This window comes from Sus scrofa, chromosome 3, assembly GCF_054392235.1.
Source record: "Sus scrofa isolate SSC_HxYL_T2T_F1_AM1 chromosome 3, Sscrofa_HxYL_maternal_Yorkshire_Landrace_v2.0, whole genome shotgun sequence".
NCBI classification, from domain to species: domain Eukaryota; kingdom Metazoa; phylum Chordata; class Mammalia; order Artiodactyla; family Suidae; genus Sus; species Sus scrofa.
The window spans coordinates 144,402,523-144,422,638 of NC_139385.1; the positions used below are offsets into that span (position 1 = coordinate 144,402,523).

At 55.6% G+C, this 20,116-nt stretch overlaps 1 protein-coding gene across 50 annotated transcripts in view; it reads left to right on the forward strand.

Annotated features, from left to right (window-relative positions):
* Positions 1 to 20,116, forward strand: part of MYT1L (myelin transcription factor 1 like) — a 365,227-nt gene that overhangs the window by 238,157 nt on the left and 106,954 nt on the right. For all 50 annotated transcript variants that reach the window (XM_085020083.1, XM_085020074.1, XM_085020067.1 and 47 more), the window contains 3 exons: positions 892 to 946; positions 1,551 to 1,584; positions 1,789 to 1,851. In XM_085020083.1, coding sequence (XP_084876209.1) covers positions 892 to 946; positions 1,551 to 1,584; positions 1,789 to 1,851 — 152 coding nt within the window. The remainder of the gene's footprint in view (positions 1 to 891; positions 947 to 1,550; positions 1,585 to 1,788; positions 1,852 to 20,116) is intronic.

Consider the following 20,116-nt stretch of genomic DNA (forward strand, 5'->3'; position numbering starts at 1 on the left):
GTTTCCCTGTGTGTAAATTACTCCCACGTGGAAGCATTTGGTGCACAAACGCGCACGCACAGCTCACCAGCTCAGCCGTGTGTGCCCGGGGCTTCGACAGGGAGTGTGGATGGGGTGTGTTCAGGGCCCTGCAGCTAAGCTGCCACGTGGTGCCCTCGGGCAGGCGGCATCTGTGAGAGCATGTCACAAGGGTCCCTCCCTCACGGAACCGTGTGTGGGCCAGGCAGGGCGTAGACGGACACACTCTGTGCCTCCACCCGCAGGCTGTAGGTGGGCACACAGGCCTGGGCCCGGGTCCCTGGAAGGCATCCTGGCAGCCCAAGGTGGATGCAGTCATACGCCAGGCCCCAACCCCGTGAGAGCAGCCTGGGTGAGCGCGTGCTTCTGTGGCGCCCCCTCCTCCCCTGGAACTCCGCCATCAGGTGGAACGATTCCACTCAGGGAGGAGCCAGACGCGATACAGGTGCGGTCTCTCGCAGACCTAAGCGCGGTCCTGTATGTTCTTGGTACAAAGTACAACTCGGATGGACCCAGACGTGTCCTACCCAAGGCCTGGCCCTGGGGGCCCTGCACGGCCAAGGTCTGGCTTGGTTTGTTTTTCTTTTTGCTTTTTTTTAGGGCTGAACCCATATGGAGGTTCCCAGGGTAGGCGTCAGATTGGAGCGACAGCTGCCGGCCTACGCCACAGCCATGCGGGATCCTTAACCCACTGAACGGAGCCAGGGATCGAACCTGCCTCCTCACGGGTCCTAGTTGGGCTTGTTACTGCTGAGCCACGACAGAAACTCCCTGGCTTGTTATTTTTCAATAACCCCTGTGGAGGGAGCCGGAGGAAGACACTGCCCCTAAATTGCCAGCGGGAGACGCGCTGACGCCCCCCTCTCTCCCCAGATGGAGGTGGACGCGGAGGAGAAGCGGCATCGCACACGGTCCAAAGGGGTTCGAGGTATGTCCCGCTTCCCGGCGCTGGGTCGCCGGGGGTCACCTTCGTCCTGCTGAGGCTGTGACTGCAGGTTCTGGTGACTGAAACCATTGCACAGCCCCAACGTGCAGTTACATCTGCTGGGCACGTGCTGAGGGCTTAGGCCTGGGATGCGGGCTCTCAGTAGCTCTGAGGAAACGGAGGCGGGAGGAGCCCTGATACGCAGGGGGCTTGGCCACAAAGACCAGGTAGATGGGCCGTCAAAAGCTTCCCGTCAAGTGAGAAAACCAGACCCCTCCAGTGAGTGCGCGTAGCCCCTTCCCGTGTGGGGGCGGGGGCGGGGGCTCCCGGACCTCCTTCCCACACGCACCTGCCGTCTGGGGCCTGTCCTGTGCTTTCCCGTCCTGTGTGCCCTTGAGGCGCTACTGGGGCAGGCGCCCCGTCTCCATCCTGCACCCCGGGCAGCTGTCCGTGACGGCTGGCTGGCTGCAGCAGCCTTTGCTCACCCGCCGGGCAGGCGGTGTGTTCTGCTTCAGCCGGCCTTGACACCACCCTCGTGGTCCTTTTCTGGGGAGGAGAGGTTCTCGCGATAGATGGCAGATTTGTGTCTGTTTTTCTGTCTCCGCAGTTCCCGTGGAGCCAGCCATCCAGGAGCTGTTCAGGTCAGTGCTCGCCAACGCCAAGACGCAGCCCCGTCACTGGTTCAGAGACCCTCGCCTCCTGTCGGGAGGTTGCATGCCCCCAGTCCCCTGCCTGTCTGTCTCTCTGTCTGCCTGTGTCCCCACCTTCCTTCCGACACTGCACAGGCCTGGCCGGTCGGGGGGCACCTGCCCAGCCCCTGAGTGACTCACCCTCTCCTGTTGCAGCTGTCCCACCCCTGGCTGTGACGGCAGTGGCCACGTCAGCGGAAAATATGCAAGACACAGAAGGTAAGGCCGATCTTGCACGCGCTGTGCTCTCTGAGGGGCTCGAGGGCAGAGTGGGGACCGATCTCCATCTCGGGGAACAGCGAGCTGTGCTTCCTCATGGGACGAGGACTCGTCTGGGTCCCTCAGCCATCCCCCCTCCCCCTCGCAGGCAGAATTTACTGTGGACCAGCCTTCCACGCCTCCCACGTGCTGGCTGGGGTCTCCCCCTGCTCAGCGGGAGGCGGCTTCCTCCTTCCCCAGCTCAGGGTGGTAAACCCCTGGTGGTCAAGGTCCAGATCTTTCGGTGGGGAGGTGGCTGGTCCGGAAGGGGAAGCCCACGCCTGGCCTGGGCAGGCGGCTGTGGACAGCGGGAGGGCGCATTCCACACAATCCCGCTCCCAGGTATTTGGGGCTGAGATGCTGCTGCTCAGAAATCCCGGGATGTCAGGTCCGTGACAGCGGGAGCGCCTGGGGCTCAAAGGCACCTCAGCAAGATCGCATCCGTCCCCGAGACGTGCCGGTGCGTCCTCAGGGTCCCCTCCCACGGACCCTCCCCGAGCTACCAGGGCAGCCTCGCCCTCCAGTGCAAGGTTCAGGTTGTCGTGAGTTAGAGAAGTGTGCAGGCTCTGACGTGTTTTCAGCTGATCTCCAGAGACGAGGCAGTGAAGACTGAGGTGTTCGGCCCAAGCCATCAGGACCGAGGCCCAGGGAGCCAAGCTTAGACGTCGGGCGGGACACCCAGCCCTGCCCTTCCTTCTCTGCCTTCCGCTTTGCTTCCTCCTCCCCGGACTCTGGGGTTGGGTGAACTCAGCAGCTCTTTTGCTCGCCCCGTAGTAAAACCACGGGATGACTTAGGAGCTACCAGCCTCCCCACGCTAGCGTTTAGGGGCAGGGGCTTTTCCGTGGGCTCCGCGATGAGATGGTGTCATAGCAAAGGAATGACAGGCCGTTGCCGAGAGAGCTTTGTGATTTAAATTACTGTAACTTCTTATAGTTTTATTTTTATGGAGTAAAATAGGAAATTACTGATTTATGCGATTTAAGTAAGTGGGTTTTAAAGTATTTATTTCATGAAGGAGACTCTGTGTAAGTTCTTTTGGAAACTCCCGTTTTAAAAAGCCCTTTTGCCTATGTTTACAGTGGAAAGCAAGTTGGCCAACACGAGCGAGTATTTCCCCTACCCCTCTCTTGATGGGTCCGTAGTTAAACTCGATTGCATTGCTACGGGAAGGAATGATTAAATCTGGCTAAAAAGTTCAAATCAGGTGTCAGCTAGTTTTCATTAGATGTCATAACCACACTTCTGCAGGGGGAAAAAATCATGAAATTGCCGAGATTTTTGGAGGTGTCTGTATTCCTGCTGCAGGTGCACCGTGGAGCTGGGGGCCCGGGGCCGGCGGAGGGTGAGGGGGGGTCTCCTCGGCTCCCCTTCCCCGCTTAGCAAAGGGTGAGGAGACTCAGGCTGGGAGCAGCGTGGAGACAGCCTGCTCCACCTCCTCCGAGACGCGATGCTGCTGTGAGCCCAGAGCACCCTGAGTCCGGGAGAGAAGGAGACAGGACGCTAGAGGGGGTTCACAGGAAAGCCAAGCTGCAAAATGTTGCAACAAAAATAAGTTTAATTTTTTAAATTTAAGATAACATTATTTTTTTACCATGATGCATAGTGTAGGCTATTATTGGAACTCGGGGTTCCCATTGTTCTAATAGGGAGAGTGAGTCAGGGGCTCACGGTTGGTCCCAGTGTCCCCTCTGCCAGTAATGACCAGGAGCCTTTGGGCAAATTCTTTAACGTGGGTTGACTTCAATTTTCTCCATTTTAAAATGAGAAAGTTGCAGACTTTGGCAGGCAAAACTCATTACCATTCAAAACTTGGGTCACAGACAAGCCTCCCCTACCAGGGGTCTCGCTGAGACGTCAGGTGAGGCTTTCTAGATCTGATTTCTCCGTGTCTGTCTGAAAGGGTCATTTTGAACTAAGGTGTGACATTTGAATTTCTCAGATTGAAAACAGGCTCCTTATAGGAGTTCCCGTTGTGGTTCAGTGGGTTGAGAATAATCACCATGAGGATTTGGGTTCACTCCCTGGCCTTACTCAGTGGGTTAAGGATCCCATGCTGCCGTGAGCCGCAGTGTAGGTCTCAGATGCAGCTCTGAATCGACCCCTAGCCTGGGAACCTCCCTATGCTGTGGATGCGGCTGTAAAAAGAAAAAAAAAATTGAGAAATAGGCATTAAAGTTACGGATGATTTTGTCCTTGAGCTAAAGATAATCTCTTCATACTGTTTGTGTTACTAGTTCACAAACATTTTGAGGAGTCTCTACCGTGGTTCAGCAGAAATGAGCCTGACTCATGAGGATGCAGGTTTGATCCCTGGCCTCACTCAGTGGGTCAAGGACCCAACGTTGCCATGAGCTGTGGTGTAGGTTGCAGGCAGGGCTCAGATCCCACATTACCGAGGCTGTGTGTAGGCTGGCAGCTGCAGCTCCAGTCCGACCCCTGGCCTGGGAACTTTCATCATGTGCTGCAGGTGCAGCCTGAAAGAAAAAAAAAAAAACCAGTCTGAGATGGCTGATAAGCACGTGGACAGCTTCTCCATTAAAAGTTAAATCAAAGAGACACAGTAGGAAAAACGTAAAGGAAATGAGAACAGTTTTACCAGGGGCTTCCTACAGGAGGCCACTGAGTTCCGGGGCGCTGGCAGTCCTGGTACAAATGGACGGATGATAAGCCCACGGCCGGATGCGGGTGTCCCCCCAGGTCCCCAGACAGACCCCCGCCCCCGCTCTGACCATAACGCGGCCTCCTCCCTGCCCAGGCAACGTCTTTGCACCCGATGTGTGTGATCAGGGCCTGGCTCTCGCCAGCCTCTGCCTTCAGAAGCAGCATCAGGACCCAGACAGGAATCTGGCGGGTTTTGTTTTTCAAATCAAACTTTATATTATTAGCACAGAGGTGTGGCAGAACAGCGCGCATCTGCCCTCAGGCCGGAAGCAATCCTCCTCTGGTGAATAAAATCCCAGAAGGTGAATTCGGTCCTTTCCGTGCACAGCGCCTCTGACCTCTTCTTCCACTGGCGTCTTGAGCCTTTTCGCCCCTGGCTCTGCTCCCCCGCTGCTCCGAGCAGCGGGCTTCCTAATGGTCCTCCCAGGCACTGAACGCCCGTGGGCGCCGCCAACGCGGGGGCCGCCGCAGGGCTTCCTTTGCAGACGCAAAGCAACCCTCAGCCTCGATCAGTCCAGAGCGTGGCTCCTGGACTCGCACATACGGGAAGGGAAGGCCCCGGATTCCCGCCGGGCCCCGCCCTGGACCGCCCTCCCCGGCGCAGGCGCACTTGCGACCTGTGCGGGTCCAAAAGCCGTGGGGGAGAAGCAGCCTTTTCCCCGTGGAGGAGCCGGCAGGGAGCGGGCCGCGTCACTCTCCTGTAATTGTTTTCGTTTAGTTCAAGTGCCTGAGGAAGAGATTGGCTGTTAATCCGGGGAATTACGTGAATGGATGCGAACCCAAATATGGGGCATCAAACGCCTCCAGAAAAATCCCTTGAATGCTTGCCTGAGAGTGAACGTTCTAGGACCTTCCATTCACAAGTTTTCCTCCCCAGGTTGACGTGAGAGATTGTTTGTGTTAGAGGCACAGTGCGACCTGATGTTAAAAACGGGCAAATGCACAGACACTGAGTCATTCTCAAAGCCGCGGCCAGCTTAGTGTTCTCAAATCTTCTTAAGACTTAGCCAATAAAAGTTAGAGCTAGGGATAGTACAAGGTATTCATGTTCATTACAGATTAATAAATATTAGACAAAGTGGAGGCTATGAATTTTAGCCTTTCTCCTAATGGTCATGCACATGCTGGGCCATTTGGAATTAACTGGATTTGCTTACCTTTTCCTGAATGGGCAGTTGGTATAAGCCTCCAATGAAAGAGAAAGGGGGGACGGTGGGGAGACAGGGACAGAGGTCTGGGGGGATTAAAGTGCCCAAGGAGGATTGCTTCTTCACATCGTCTGGTGTGTGAGTCCTCTGAATTGACTTCTGAAATTGAATGGATTTTATTGACATTTACCCTTCAGTGCTACTTTTTAAGCTATTGTTTGTGGAGCACAGAGTTCTGGTGAAATACTTGACCTGAAATCTAGCTTTCCAGCCTCGTAACCAGCAACAACCACCCACAAGCCAGGTGATGGCTTTGGGTTTATATTTAAATCCCTCTCAATTTAGAAAACTCAGAGTCAAATCAATTTTATCTTGAAGCTTCAAAATCAAAAGCTCCAAATGGTAGAGTTCTTTTTGATTAGAAAACCATTGGGTTCTCTCTGGCTGGTGGTGCATGTTCCTTCCGATTTTTCTGTTTCCTACACCTTCGCACCCACCGGAGTGACTGCCACGGCGGCGGCCGCAGCTGAGTAATTGCCTGTCTTCATGGGAGCTTGTTCTGGAGCTGGAGCGAGGGCTTCCTGATGCCCGCGCCCTCATTTGGATTCTGCCAGCAGCCTGGGGGCTGTATTATTCATGCCTTGACACAGAGCGCTCACTAAAAGCCTTGGAACAGAGCCAGGCACTGGTAGGGAGAGTGGAGCACGGCAACTGCTACCGAGAGGAGCAGCTATAATCAAAAGAGAAAGAGAGGAAGAGCCAGGGAGGAAGAAAGAGGGAGAAACAGGGATCCCTGCTCCTCCCTTTTACTGCTTTCACACGGACAGAATTTTCATTTGCATTAAAATAAAAACCCTGAAAATAATTGCATTTTTTCTAAGCACGCTTGAAAGTTTAACACAATTTTCCACATTTAATTGCAAAGCTGATTTTAATTAGTAGGACCCCGCCTGTGAGAAATGAAGATCCACTTGGGTGCGTGGAAACACTGCAGCGTCTGCTGAACGCGCTAATTAATGTGTGGCCGCCGAGCAGCCGGGCACACAGGGTCCTTGGTGGAGAATTCTGTGCACGCAGCCCCCCCGGCCGGGGAGCTGTGCTTGACTTCAGGAATCCGCACCGATAAACAACTCCCCTTCTTCTTTATGAGGCGTCATTGTGCATCGCCCCATCCATCAACCTGACAGCACACCCGCCCTCTTTACGACGCGCCTCTGACATTGTAAATCAGGAGGTAGGGCACAGCTCTTCCAACATCAACCCAATAGCTCGCACAGGGCCACCGAGAGCCGAAACACCGAGATCCAGGGACTTCTCTGTGTGCAGTGGGGTTCAGAGCAAGTGGGTTTCCCAGACTGACCCCCGCTCCCTGCCTGTGAGTAATCAAATGTGTGCAAACACAAAATTCGGGCACCGTCTTTCTGGACTGTGGTGGCACTTAACCTGCTTTGCCGTAATAAATTCTCTATTTCAAAGAAAAAAAAAAAAGCTTCCCGGCATTATCCCAAGAGCACAATTTGCCCGCCTCCATCTAGGGCACGTCTGCCCCAGTGGGCGGCTAGCTCTCCGGCCCTGGACCCATTTGCCAACGTAATTTAGACGACAATGTGATCAGCTCGGTGCATTTAAAACTGCAGTTAAAGCAGATGATGCATTTCAGGGGGTGTTTTTGACATTTGAAAAAATTGTGTGCTTTTCGCATCACTCCATATTCAAAGGGAAGGAGTGTGGGTGTTCTCAGGTGGGGACCCCACGCAGAAAGTGCACATACAGGGAGTCCCCGGCACCCATGGTCTGTCCTGGTGAAGACGAGACTTAGCGATTGTAACCTTGGCCTCGTTGCTTGACTAATGATTGCAAATATCTGAACATGGCTTTGAAACATGGACAGAACGTACAGCACAAATCGTGTGGGTACAGATACCATCTGGGTTTGCTTGCTCTGACAACCACTGTCTGTGCCAGGATCGTAGCAGGTCCGCTTTTCGAGTAGCTGTGGGAAGGAGGGGGCCCTGAGGGTGAGGGGAGGGGGGCTGGTCCCCTGAGTGATGAGGGTGAGGGGAGGGGGGCTGGTCCCCTGAGTGATGAGGGTGAGGGGAGGGGGGCTGGTCCCCTGAGCGATGAGGAGGGTGGGGGCCTGGTCCCCTGAGCAATGGGGAGGGTGGAGGTAGGGAGCTGGCTCCAGACGGGCAGGTCAGGCAACTCCTGAGGCAGGTCCCAGTGTCTCACACCCCTCGGCCTGGAAAGGTGCCCCCAAGTCAGCAGCTGCTGGACCGTCCAGGCGCCCCATCCACCGAGGGGAGTGGTCCAGTACTCAGAGGCATGAGGGGGGGGTGCGGTCAGAGCCCCTTAGCCCATCGTCGGGAGTCCAGGCAGCAGTGCCAGGTGCCTGGATCTGCAGTCAGAACCAGTGACCAGGGCCAGTCCAAGCTGAGCCCAGTCCCCGGGCCGTGTCAGAGGACAGGCAGATGGCCTTACGTGCACACCTGGAGGAGCCCAGGGGTCAGGGGGACGACCGCAGTCCTGCTGACGTGGGAAGGGGGTGCTTGTCCTGCTTCTTGGAACTTTCGTCCTGAAGAGAAGACAGCGCTCCCAGGGCGGTACCCCGAGGAGTGAGTGAACCCCAAGTCCAGAACCATCTACGCAGTGCAGTTGGCAGAAGGCTTAGCAGAAAGGAGAGCAGCCTGAGCTGTGCTGTTGCCTGATGAGGTTGTAGTGGCTTCTTCGGAAGCAGTTTCTGGGCGACTTCATTTCCAGCTGCGGAATAACTGAAAACCCACCTCAGACTGATGTGAATGGCACAGAATGAACCCTCCACGTGAACTGGGACGCCATCCCTGCCGGGCCTCCTGCCCCACCCCCCAACCAGGCCTCAGCCTGGGCTGCCTGCTGGGGCCCCAGCGTCCGGAGGAGGTGAGAGGGGGTCAGGTCCAGAAGCTCCCCCACCACAGCCGGGGGAGGCAGGAGGAACTTCTGAGACACCACCCACACCATCCTCGGCTCTGGGGTTGCAGTGGGTCCAGCCTGGGCTGAGCACCTCCTGACTGCGAGCCCCGCCCTGGACTGGAGGTGGGGCCAGCTCCCCGCAGGCCACTGGCTGGGCTTCTCCAAAGCAGGTCAGCCTCACCTGGAACTTCCCAGAAAGGCCACCTCCTGGCTACACAGTCACCCCAGACCTGGCGAATCAGAAGCTGGGGGAGGGGCCCGCTGTCCTTTTCTTCCGACCCTGGGGTTCTGATGCTCCCCCCGTGTGAGGTCACTGCCCCTGAAGACACAAGCCTATGTGCATGAAGGGCAGACACCTGCTCTACCAGGGTTTGCAGGTAACAGGAGGACGGGTGCGTCCGGTGGACAACCGGAGAACAAAGCAGGTGCACGAATCTGGAAATCCACGGGAGGACGCAGAGGGCACAGACAGCACCTTGTCTCCAAGTCCCTTTGCGCCCAGGGTCGCCTGGGCTCTGCTGTAGTGTCCGCTCCCTGCCGAGACCCACCTTTGGAGCGTCTAAGCCACACCTGGGCTTTACGAGTGGGAGCCTGAAGCAGCTCCGCCTCGCAGACTGCAGGCCCCGCAGGAGGGTCCCCAGAAGCCCAAGCGTGCCCCCAACATTCCTGCCCCCAGCTTCACTTCTGGGTCTCCAGGAGCCAGGGGACAGTCGTCTTCCACTTCACTCCGTCCACAGCCTGGACTGTCACGAACCTGCCAGTAGAGGAAAACGAGCACACCCTGACCGTGTGTCCACTGAAGGACTGGATGGCCTCTTTGAACCAGGTGCGGGCTGTGGATCCTGGGTCAGGGCTCCGCCCTGTCCTGAGTGGGGGCCTCTTGCAGAGCTGATGCAGGGCTCCAGGTCACACAGCAGGTGGCTGCTCTGAGCCTCCAGCCAGCCCCTTCCTGTTCATGTCCCCTTGGGCCAACGAGGCTCTGTGGTCCCCTGGCCGTCTGCCCTGAGCAGAGCACACAGATAACGAAGGGCCCAAGCGGCTGAAAGAAAACCTGGACACATCCCGGAAACCATGCTGAAGCCATTGAGGGGCTTGCTTTCCTGCATTAGACAGGACTGCCTGGTCCCGGGAGGCTCTCAGGGGCCCTGTGGCCCCAGGAACAAGCAGGAAGGTAACTGCACCTTGTCTTTCTGCGTGCCGCCTGTGTAATTCAGCAGATTTTAAAAGATCCACTCGCTGCACTTTAGTAGCCACCCTGCCAGCCATGAATACTACCTAATGCTGTATCTCATGGCATCAGAGATGTGCTGCCTGCATTTCCTAAAACTCTGGGGAGGAGGGAGTGGGGGCGCGAGCATCTCTAAATTCTGTTCATCAGTAATGCATAGGATGCAGCAATGCGCTCGCCTTCCTCGGTCAGCTCCCTGCCCCCCCCCCCCCCCCCGCCCATGGCAGCTGTGTTCCCGTCGGATGCCCTGGACCTCTGCACATCCCTTGGTGTGACGGAGGGGTCCTCACCTGCCTTCAGGTCCTGGGGCGGGGCAGCTAATTATGGAGGAGCTTATCGGCCCCGCCCAGGAGCAGAGCTCCCACCCCCAGGATGGGCAGAGCACAGCCACGTGGCCCCGCCGGGGCTGCTGCAGCCAGAGCGATGCCCTCTTCCAGCTCCTGGCACCCCCCTCACCAGCGCCTCTCATGAGGCGCTAAGCAGATTATTACCGGAGCTGCAGTGCCTTGAGTGACTAATGAACTGAACTTTCCCCGAGGCAGCCTGGTTCTTGTCAGAGACACTTCTTAAATTAACCCAAACCGATTTCTAACAGACAACGGTAGAGGCAGAAGGGAGGAGATTTGGGGCGTCCGCCCTGAATCAGCCCCGCGGTGCTGCCAGGGGACCGTGCACGGCCCCGGCCCCGCCTCGCGCTGGGCGGGCAGCCTGGCCTTGCAGTTTTGAAGCTTCCCAACGTGCAAAGGTGGAAAAGGGTGTGCTTTTCAGATCGTCTTAGCCGGTCCTCTCAGCGGGGTTTTACTGACAGAAACCAGAGAACTACGCAGGGCGGGCGCAGAGGTGACTTGGGTTTCAGGTGGCAGGGGCTCACTTTCCCAAGTGAGGACTCCGCTTGAGATTGTAAAAGAACGGGGAGCAGAAGTGGGCAGCCTTCGGAGAGCATCGGTCCCCTCCCGCCACCGGGCTGCGCTCGGGGGAGCGTGATCTTCTCCCAGGTCATCGGTCACCGTGGCGAGGGGTGTTTACTTGGACTTTTAAGGCGTCTTCCTCTTCGCATGAATCTCATGCTATGGATGTAAATTTGCGTTTTTTAATTTTTATTTAACGTTATAACATGAGCTTTTGCTGATGCCGATAACTATTTCAATTTTAATTTTCACGGCTCAGCCCATCCTATGGTGCTGTTGTAACTTATGCAGCACTTTTTATTAGAAATGCTTCAGTTGTTTTAAATGTTCCACATGATGCGTCAAGAGCGGTCGGTATCTCTGCGGAGAGTGTGTATGGCCTTGGGCTCTTTCCTTGGGGCGGCCGGTCACGAGGAGGAGCCTTGCGTTGAAGGCCATGAGGACAGGAGCTGCTTCAGGAGTTTCCCTCCGGCAAGATGGGACCTGTTTCCACGCCCCACAGAGAACGGAAAGGGTCCCTGTTTCCTCCTGCAAATAATATGGAATGATTATTTTTAAAACAGTTCCTTCTTACGCAAAACAATTTGTTTGTAAAAGGATACATTTTTGAATGACCGGTCATTTTTTGAACGATGCCACGCTATCACCAGAAAATTCTGGGGAAAGTCAAGGTTTGCAAGTTGAGCTACACCTGTTTCCTTTTCAAGGCGCTCACTGGTTAGGGTTCAGCTGACCTGGCCTCCAGCTGCCTCCTCCAGGACTTAGTGCAGGGGGTGCTCCCTGGAGCTGAGTAAGGAGGGGGCTCCAGGCAGAAGGCGAAGGGCTCTCATTCTCTGTCCTGGCCACTTGGTTGCCCTCCTGCCACCCGCCAGCCTCAAATTCCAAGCCCAGGAGCAGAAAAGAACGCTGTGGCCGGCCACCAGAGCCACCAGAAACGGGCTTCAGGGCGGGCACTGTGCCCCTGAGGGAGGAAATTGTAGCAGAACATTCTAATAAAATGTCTTTAGATTTTAAAATGATTCCAATCCAGGCTTGCAAGGATCCGCAGGTATTCTGCATCAGGGCCCTTGAGTCTGCCTTTCTCCGGCCTTCCTCCAGCCGGGCACCCCTGGGTGCAACGGTCTCTTTGCCCCTGTGCTGCTGGTGGCAAGAGCTCCACCTGATGGTGGGTAGAGCAAGCCGGGCAGCAGGTGGGCAGACACTTCTGAGGCAGCCACCGAGCAGAGGCACGGCCATGCCCCTAGACACGCACATCGATGACAGAGAAGGCAAAGGGACAGTTACCATTCAGCATGCCCCATGGTGGATGTGGGCGTGGGAGATCAGGGGGCAGTGAGCAGGTGGAGGGCTGGCTTTCAACCCAGTGTGGAACCTCACCCAGGGGCCACTTTTCAGAAAGGCCAGCACTTGTTAGGGAGTTATGCAGAGGCCGGAGCGAAGTGGTCCCTGCCGTGGCCAGGCGGAATGTGACCCTACGGGTGCTGCTGAGATGCTCTGATGGCTCGTTGCTCTGTGCTCCCTGCACACACAGCTGTCAGCAGAAGGGATATCTGGGGACAAGGAGACACTGCCCTGGAAGTATTTATGACGGCGACGTAGGGTGTGTGACCTTGACAGCCACGCACACGCGCGTCCAGAGCACAGGATGCGGGGAGGGCACGACCCGGCGGCAGGAGGCAGGGTCCTGGGAGAGCACTGGACACGCGGTGCCCATGAAAGCCCTCCTCCCAGGCGACTCTGTCCCTGCCTGAAACACTGGGCAGGGACCAGACAGGGAAGGGACAAGGGCTTCGCTCTGTCCTGCCGCTTAACACAGCGGGCACTGTGTGCGCCACTTAACGCGAGAAGCCGCAGGGACACAGAACCCCCAACTCGACCACACTGTGGAAAACAGATCTGGAAGACCCGTGTGGTCCCAGCTTGAGCTCCAGCTCCGCCCACGCCTCGTCTGCACCCTGCACCCTCCAGCTGCCGCGTGAGTCTTCACTGTGCGGGATGCCCCCCACCATTCCTTCGAGCGTGGGCTTCCTTACCTGCGCAGGAGTCCCGGTGTCTCAAACGCCACATCCCATCTGAACAAACTCTCTCAGGCGCTTGCCACCCCTGCACAGTGTCTGCCCGTGGACAGATTCCCCCAAACAGAGTGTCATCAGCTCAGAAGACAGAGGAGAGTCCATCGACCCCCCCCCGCCCCCCACACGCTTTGCTCGCCCCCCACCCCCACCCCAGGCCTGCCGGGAAATGCGGCTGCTGCCACAGAGGATGCTGAGAGGGGAAGGGGAAGGACAGCGACTAAAGCGAGCCGACGGGTCAGCGTTTCACCCAAACGTCCAGTCCTCGGGGCGACCCCCCTCCTCTGGGGAGGAAGGCTCGTGCCCACCACCTACCGTCTCTCGCCTGGGCAGCACGGAGGCGCCAGGAGATGAAACGGCGCCTCGTCGAGGAGGGCAGCGCCTGCAGACACGCAGACACAACAGGTGTCCCAGGTGTCCTCGGCGTTATGCTAGGGAGCAGGGGATAGAGGACGAAGCCTGCATCCCCTCCCCGAGGGGACACCCTCCCACTGGCCAGTGAGCGGGCCGGACCAGGCGTGGAGCCGGGAGCTTTGTGTGCCCCCAAATCATTTCGGGTACCAAGTCCAAGCTCTTTGTTAAGCGGCTGTGCCAAGTGCCGAGATCCGCGCGGTGACAGACCCATCCCGGCTGCCAGATGGGCTCAGAACCGAGCAGAGAAGGCACGAGACCCCAGCTCAGGAGCTCCAGCCAGTGGGGAGGCTGAGGCCAGGGGAGGGACTGAGAGGCCAGAAAAGGAGGCGGAGTCACCCGGCCCATGGCTGGGGAGAGGGTGTGGGTGCCGCAGTGGGGAGGCACCCCAGGAAGGGGCCTGTGCTCATAAGAAGACCCCCATCTTGGGTGTCCCTGGGACAAGGGGACGTGGACGCCCCAACCTTAGCCTGAGGCCCCCCAAGGCGCCACCTCCTCTGAACAAAGGTCCCCCCGCCTTCCCGGGTCACCATGAGAAGACCGGTCGTCTGTCACGGGAAAGTCTAATACCTACCATCGTCCGAGCCTGGGAGAAGGGCCGTGGTCTGAGGAATAGTGGAGACGCGGGCTTGAGGTTGGAATTCTGTGACAAAGAGCAGTCTGGCCGCGGCGTGACGCTCTAGCTCAAGGTCTGGGCCTTCTTACAACAAGGATTTCTCGTGGTTTTTAGAAAAGCAAAAAACTGGAATGAAAATACTGCATCCAGGTGAAATGCTACCCAAACCCGGGCGGGAAGCCCCGTAGGCAGAAGAACTTGGTCGCAAGGTTACGCTTCCTCCACAGACGTGCAGGCACAGCAGTGGAACTCGCCTTTTCAAAGAAATTAAAGTCAGGGCCCAGCATGGAGAAGACATTCTTAAACCTTTTACAACGACCAGATTTCAAGGCTTGTTATTTGTAGCCCAATGGCCATGAAACTGCAGAAGCATCTGTGGCCAAAACCCCTGAGCAGGTCTTATCTGGTCTGATCTTAAAGGACAGAACAGCCTTGAAACTCCATGCGGAGTAAGAGCTCGTATTTGCTGCAAAACTGATTAGAAAATGCATGTTTAAGAAGCTTCATAATTTCCAGGAGAGACGGATTTGGCCTGGAGTGGGACAGGCCTGTGTATATGCTGCGTGTACACGTGGCCTTGTATTTCAGTCAGGTATTTATCCATGATTGCGACAATGGCCATAGTTCTCTGAGCCACGGACGCTCACGTGCGTCTTCTCCATCCCCAGGCTGAACGTGTAAACCTCTCAATCCTTCCGTTTAAAATCCTACCAGAATTTTAACCATTTCACAATGGAATAATTTCCTACTGGCTGTATAAAGACAAAACACTGTCTTAGAGCATCTGAAGCAGAGGATTCTGGTAAGACTTTGAGGCAGAGTAAGAAATTTTTAGCTTTTCGTTTACATCTGTTTTCCTGTATCTTGGTCCCTGGGGCAAAGATGTACCTGGTAAGATCATAAATTCTCATATAGATTGTTTCTCAGTTCTTTCTACTAATCTCTTTTATTGAAGTGTAGTTGATTTGCAACGTTGTGTTAGTTTCAGGGGTACAGCAAAGCGATTCATATGTATATATATTCTTTTTCAGATTATTTTCCATCGTAATAGGTCATTACAAGATACTGAGGATAGCTCCTGTGTGACGTAGGTCCCTGTTGCAGGTTATCTGTTTTGTGTGTAGTCCGTGTGTCTGTTCCTCCAGGCTCCTGATTTACCCTCCTCCCCCCACGACCCCTTTGGTGACTGTAACTTTATTTTCTTTATCTGTGAGTCTGTTTTGTACAAATTCATGTGAATCATTCTTTTAGGTTCTGCATAGAAGTGACGATATAGGATGTTGGTCTCTGTCTGACACATTTCACTGAGTACAGTCCTAAGTCCGCCCATGTTGCTGCAAATGGCACCATTTCATTCTTTATGGCTGAGTAGTATTCCATTGTGTGTGTGTACCACATCTACTTAACCCATTCATCTTTTTTTTTTTTTTTTTTTTTGGTCTTTTTAGAGCCATACTCACAGCATATGGACGTTCTCAGGCCAGGGTCCAAATCGGAGCTGTCGCCACTGGCCTACACCATAGCCACAGCAACACCAGATCCGAGCCACATCTGCAACCTGCACCACAGCTCACGGCAACGCTGGGGCTTAGTGCACTGATCCAGGCCAGGGATGGAACCTGTGTCCTCCCATGTGTGCCAGTCAGATTCGTTTCCGCTGCACCGCGACGGGAGCCCGATCCATTTCTCTGTTGATGAAGGCTCGGGTTGCTTCCCTGGCTCCGTCCGTCATGCACAGGGTGACGCCTCGGTGACCACCGGGATGCATGTATCTTTTCCAGTGGGAGTTTGCATCTTCTCCAGGTATATGCCCAGGAGTGGAATTGCTGAATCATGCGGTAACTCTATTTTTTAATTTTTTAAGGAACCTGCATACTGTTCCCGTAGAGGCTGCACCGGTTTACATCCCCCGCAGGGTAGGAGGGCTCCCCTCTCTCCACGCCCCTCCAGCGTTTGTCATTTGTAGACTTTTGGAGGATGACCGTGTGACTGGGGCGAGGTGGTGCCTCACTGCTGTGACTGGCGTTTCCCTCGTTCTCAGCGCGGTGGACATCGTTCACCTGCTGTGGGCCGTCCGTGTGTCTCTTTGGAGAAACGTCTGTTTAGATCTTCTGCCCATGTGTTGATTGGGACGGTTGTTTTCTCCACGTAGAGCCGTATGACCTGGTTGTGTATTTTGGAAATTAAGCCCTGGCGGGTCTCATGGTTTGCAAATATTTCCTCCCCCTCTGGGGGCTTGTTCAGTTCTTCCGCTCAGACTCCATTACTCTAACTCGAGGTGGGAGCAGTGGTGCAACTTCAGGAGCTTGATCGCACCCCTGCAGCAGGGCACGTTGCAGCTGGCTCAGGCACGACCGCAGTCCGATCGCTGCGGCCTCGCTGTCGCTGTGGCTCAGGTACGGCTGCAGCAGCCGCGGAAGCACATGGCGCGACAGTCTCTTGCCAATGACGTTGTCACAGTCGCTGCCTCGAGTGTTGAATTTCTTCATCTGGACTAAACACAGACCAAATAGTGAGCGATGCTGTGTTCTCATTAAATGTGACCTAGCACCTTTCTGACCCAGAGCGCGTGTGTCAGCGGGTAAATATTCAGACAGAGGAAGCTGAAACTCCTACGCTGCTGACAGTCGAGCTGAGCCCGCTGTCCATCACCAGCGACTTCCTCTCTGGACGTGTTCCTTAAGCCGAGAGGGATGATGCTTAAGCAGCAGTGAGTGTTAGGAGCGCAGTTGATGGGCCCCCAGGAGAAGCGTTTGTTTCCGGCTGATGCTCATTTCCGCTTTCATCCTGGCCCAGCAGAAATGTGCTCACTCAGCAGGTGGAAAGCCGATCGTATTCTGACCTCCTGCGTGTCACTGAGTCCCTCTGGCCTTCGTCCCGTCCTCTTCTGGGTGAAGAGGGCCCTGAGTGGTTGCTGGAGCTCCTCGCCTCCAGGCCCCGCTGCTCTGGGGCCTTGCCTTAGAGCGTCTCCCAGCGAGTGGGTCACCAAGCCACCTGGAACCAGCCGCTTCAGGAGACATTGTTACCGTCCCAGGTCTTTGGCTCAGATAGGAAGAGTCAAAGTGAAGTTCTCGGGCAGCTGAATTTGTCAGTCTCACTGGCAAGGAGCAGGTCGGCTGCTGGGGTCCTTCTCTCCACATGCTCCGTCTCTGGCTTCTAGTGGCAGGTGCCGTAAATGCTGCTCTGCAGGTGGAAGGGAGGTGGCCGGCGTTTGACGGGAAGCCCTGTGCTGGAACCAGACTGAAGACCACAGGCTCACAGCAGAATCGTCAGTACCATCCGTCAGTAGGACACACGCTCCTTCCTGGGGTTAGGCGGGTTAATGACACGGCAGATGCCTCAAGAGGGGTGGAAACCGATAAAATGAGATGCTCGATAAGCCCTGGAACAGTCGGGAACAGTATAAGGTAGTGTTTCGTGGTGCAGAGTTCTTAAAGGCCGCAGACCCTGAATTCCAGGCTGATCGATCGGGAGGAAGGGCTTGAGCTGGTCCCAAAGGGTGGGTCTGGGGTCGTTCCGGGCCAGGACGGCGATGCGTGAGCACAGAACTGTAGGGCGGGTCACCACGGGCAGGGCAAGCGTGGGCATGTGGTGGCATCCGCAGTTCCAGGAAGGACAGAGCCGCGTTGTTCAAGTTCTTAGAAAGTAAATAGCTGATGCCAGGCTTCAAGATACAGGAACACCCTTCCTCGCCAGCGTGCCTTGCAGACCTAACCAAGATGACAGCGAGAAGTCTGGTCCTTAAGGGCCGAAGGACCCTGGGGAGCAGCCCCCAAATGTCAGACGCTGGAAAGGAGAGAGCTGTATGCTGTGGGGCCCAGCAGAACCCCTGCCCCAACAACAGCCGGCTCTAAGGGGCAGGTGACGCCACTGTGGGACCTGGTGGGAATTCTGAAGGGGTGGCGACCACAAGTCTGCAAACGGGGAGGCTTTACGTGTGTGTGGCTCGCAGGTGCCGTCCCCCGCTCTGCCTCTGCCGCAGGAGCCAGACGAACCAAGCCGCTCGCAGCCTAGAGACTAGTGAGCTTCGAGTGGTTCTCCAGAGAGGACAGAGCACAGAGTTTACTGCTGGAGTCCCTGGGCAGGTAGGGCCTCTCTGCGTCTGGAAGCCTGAGAGCCTGGGGTGTCTCCCACACTGGATTTGGAGCGTGTTGTCCGCCAGGACGGCAGCCCCACCCCCACCCACTGGGAGCTTGAAAGAGCCTTCTCTGTGGGTCCATCAGGAGGGAAAGCACAGGCTTCACGTGTGTTCCCTGCAAAGCAGCCCTGCAGGTCCTTGTGCCTGAGGCTCACAGGCAACTCGGTGAGTCTCCCCGTGTGGGGAGGGAACGGCCAAGGTCATGCCTCCATGACGAAAACAGTGAAGAGAAGAAACACCCTGAAGAGACAGAGCTGATGTGCAGAGAAGCCTTTTAAAGATTTTGAGACTGGGAGTTCCCATCATGGCTCAGTGGTTAACGAATCCGACTAGGAACCAAGAGGTTGTGGGTTCGATCCCTGGCCTTGCTCAGTGGGTTAAGGATCTGGCGTTGCCCTGAGCTATGGTGTAGGTCGCAGACACGGCTTGGGTCCTGTGTTGCTGTTGCTATGGTTGTGGCTGTGGTGTAGGCCGGCAGCTTCAGGTCCGATTCAACCCCTAGCCTGGAAACCTCCATATGCCACAGACATGGCCCTAAAAAAGCAAAAAAAAAAAAAAAAAAAAAAAAAAGTCAGAAGAAGAAAAGGAGAGAGAAAAGGCTCCAAGAAAGATTGAGGATAAAGTTGAAGAAATCTCCCAGTTTGAAGGTGAAAATTATAGGGGAAAATAGGAGAAAAAAATGATAAGACAATGAAAGAGCCTGCCCAGAAACACAGTATCCAAATGACAGAGATCCAGACAAGAGAGGAGAGATGGCAAAAAGAAAACAGTGCCAGACGCAATTCAAAACATTGCCCTGACCCACCTCTGCAGGTCAATGCAGCCCGTCAGGTGCCCGGCACTGTGTGGGGGACACAGCCCCCCAGAGAGCCGTGGGGGTCCAAGCTGCAGACAAGGATCCCACGGGCTTCAGTGAGGAGGAGGAGGAAACAGCTGATTTCACGCAAACGGTCAAAAATCATACTAGTGTCGCAGTTTTTGACACGACAACCAGGAACCAGAACCCAAAGGAGAAACTAAGTCCTGGGGAGACACTCAGCGCTGGCGCTACCTACGGCGTCCATCCACCGAGCGGGACGGGGGCTCGGGGCCCTGAAGTCGGGTCCCCGATGTCCCTCGGTGCCCTTCCTCAGCAAGCTCCGGAGGGTGAACTCCCCCCGACACAGATGACCCAGGAGGGGGGACCCCGCATCCAAGACGCAGAGACCCGGCCCAGGGAGGGGCCTTCCCATGGAGGGGGCGGAGGCCACGGGTAGGCCAGATGCCGCCCCAAGGCCGAAGAGGCTTGAACCCAGTGGGGAGCTGGGTTCAAGTCGTGAAAGGCACACAGAAAAGTCCGCAGCAGAGTCAAGTTAATAAAAATTGTTCATCTCAGGAGTTCCCGACATGGCGCCGTGGAAACGAACCTGACTAGGAGCCATGAGGTTGCAGGTTCAATCCCTGGCCTCACTCAGTGGGTTAAGGATCCGGCGTTGCCATGAGCTGCGGTGTAGGTCACAGACGTGGCTTGGATCCTTTGTTGCTGTGGCTGTGGTGTAGGTCGCAGACGCAGCTTGGGTCTGGTGTTGCTGTGGCTGTGACACAGGCTGGCGGCCACAGCTCCAATTAGACTCCATATGCCGCAGGTGTAGCCCTAAAGAGATAAAAAGACAACAACAACAAAATTGTTCACCGAACATCTTACGATGCCCAGAACAGTTATGTGACGTTTAGCTTAAAGATAATATACTTCTCAAATCACCTTGACTCTCGTTTACAACCCCCTACAGAGAATCAAAGAGCAAAATTAAAGAAATACTTCAAAATGCAGGTCAAACTGCATTTGTTTTACTAATATATGTGTTTCTGAAAAGATACAGGAAAGTGTCTGGAATGCTAGCTGTTTAATTTAATAATTGAGTGAATTAAATTGCTTCTAAGGTACTTTTAAATGCCTTTGTATATTTTGAAGACATGTAGGAATAACCCTCTAAAAGCGCAGCTGTGAGAAAGGATGTCAGTTGGGAGTCAGACAGGAAGGGGGAGAAAGTGAGGAAAAGAGCGCTGGGGCTTCCGCAGCACCCCCCACGCTGGTCAGAAGCACTTTATGTATTTTTA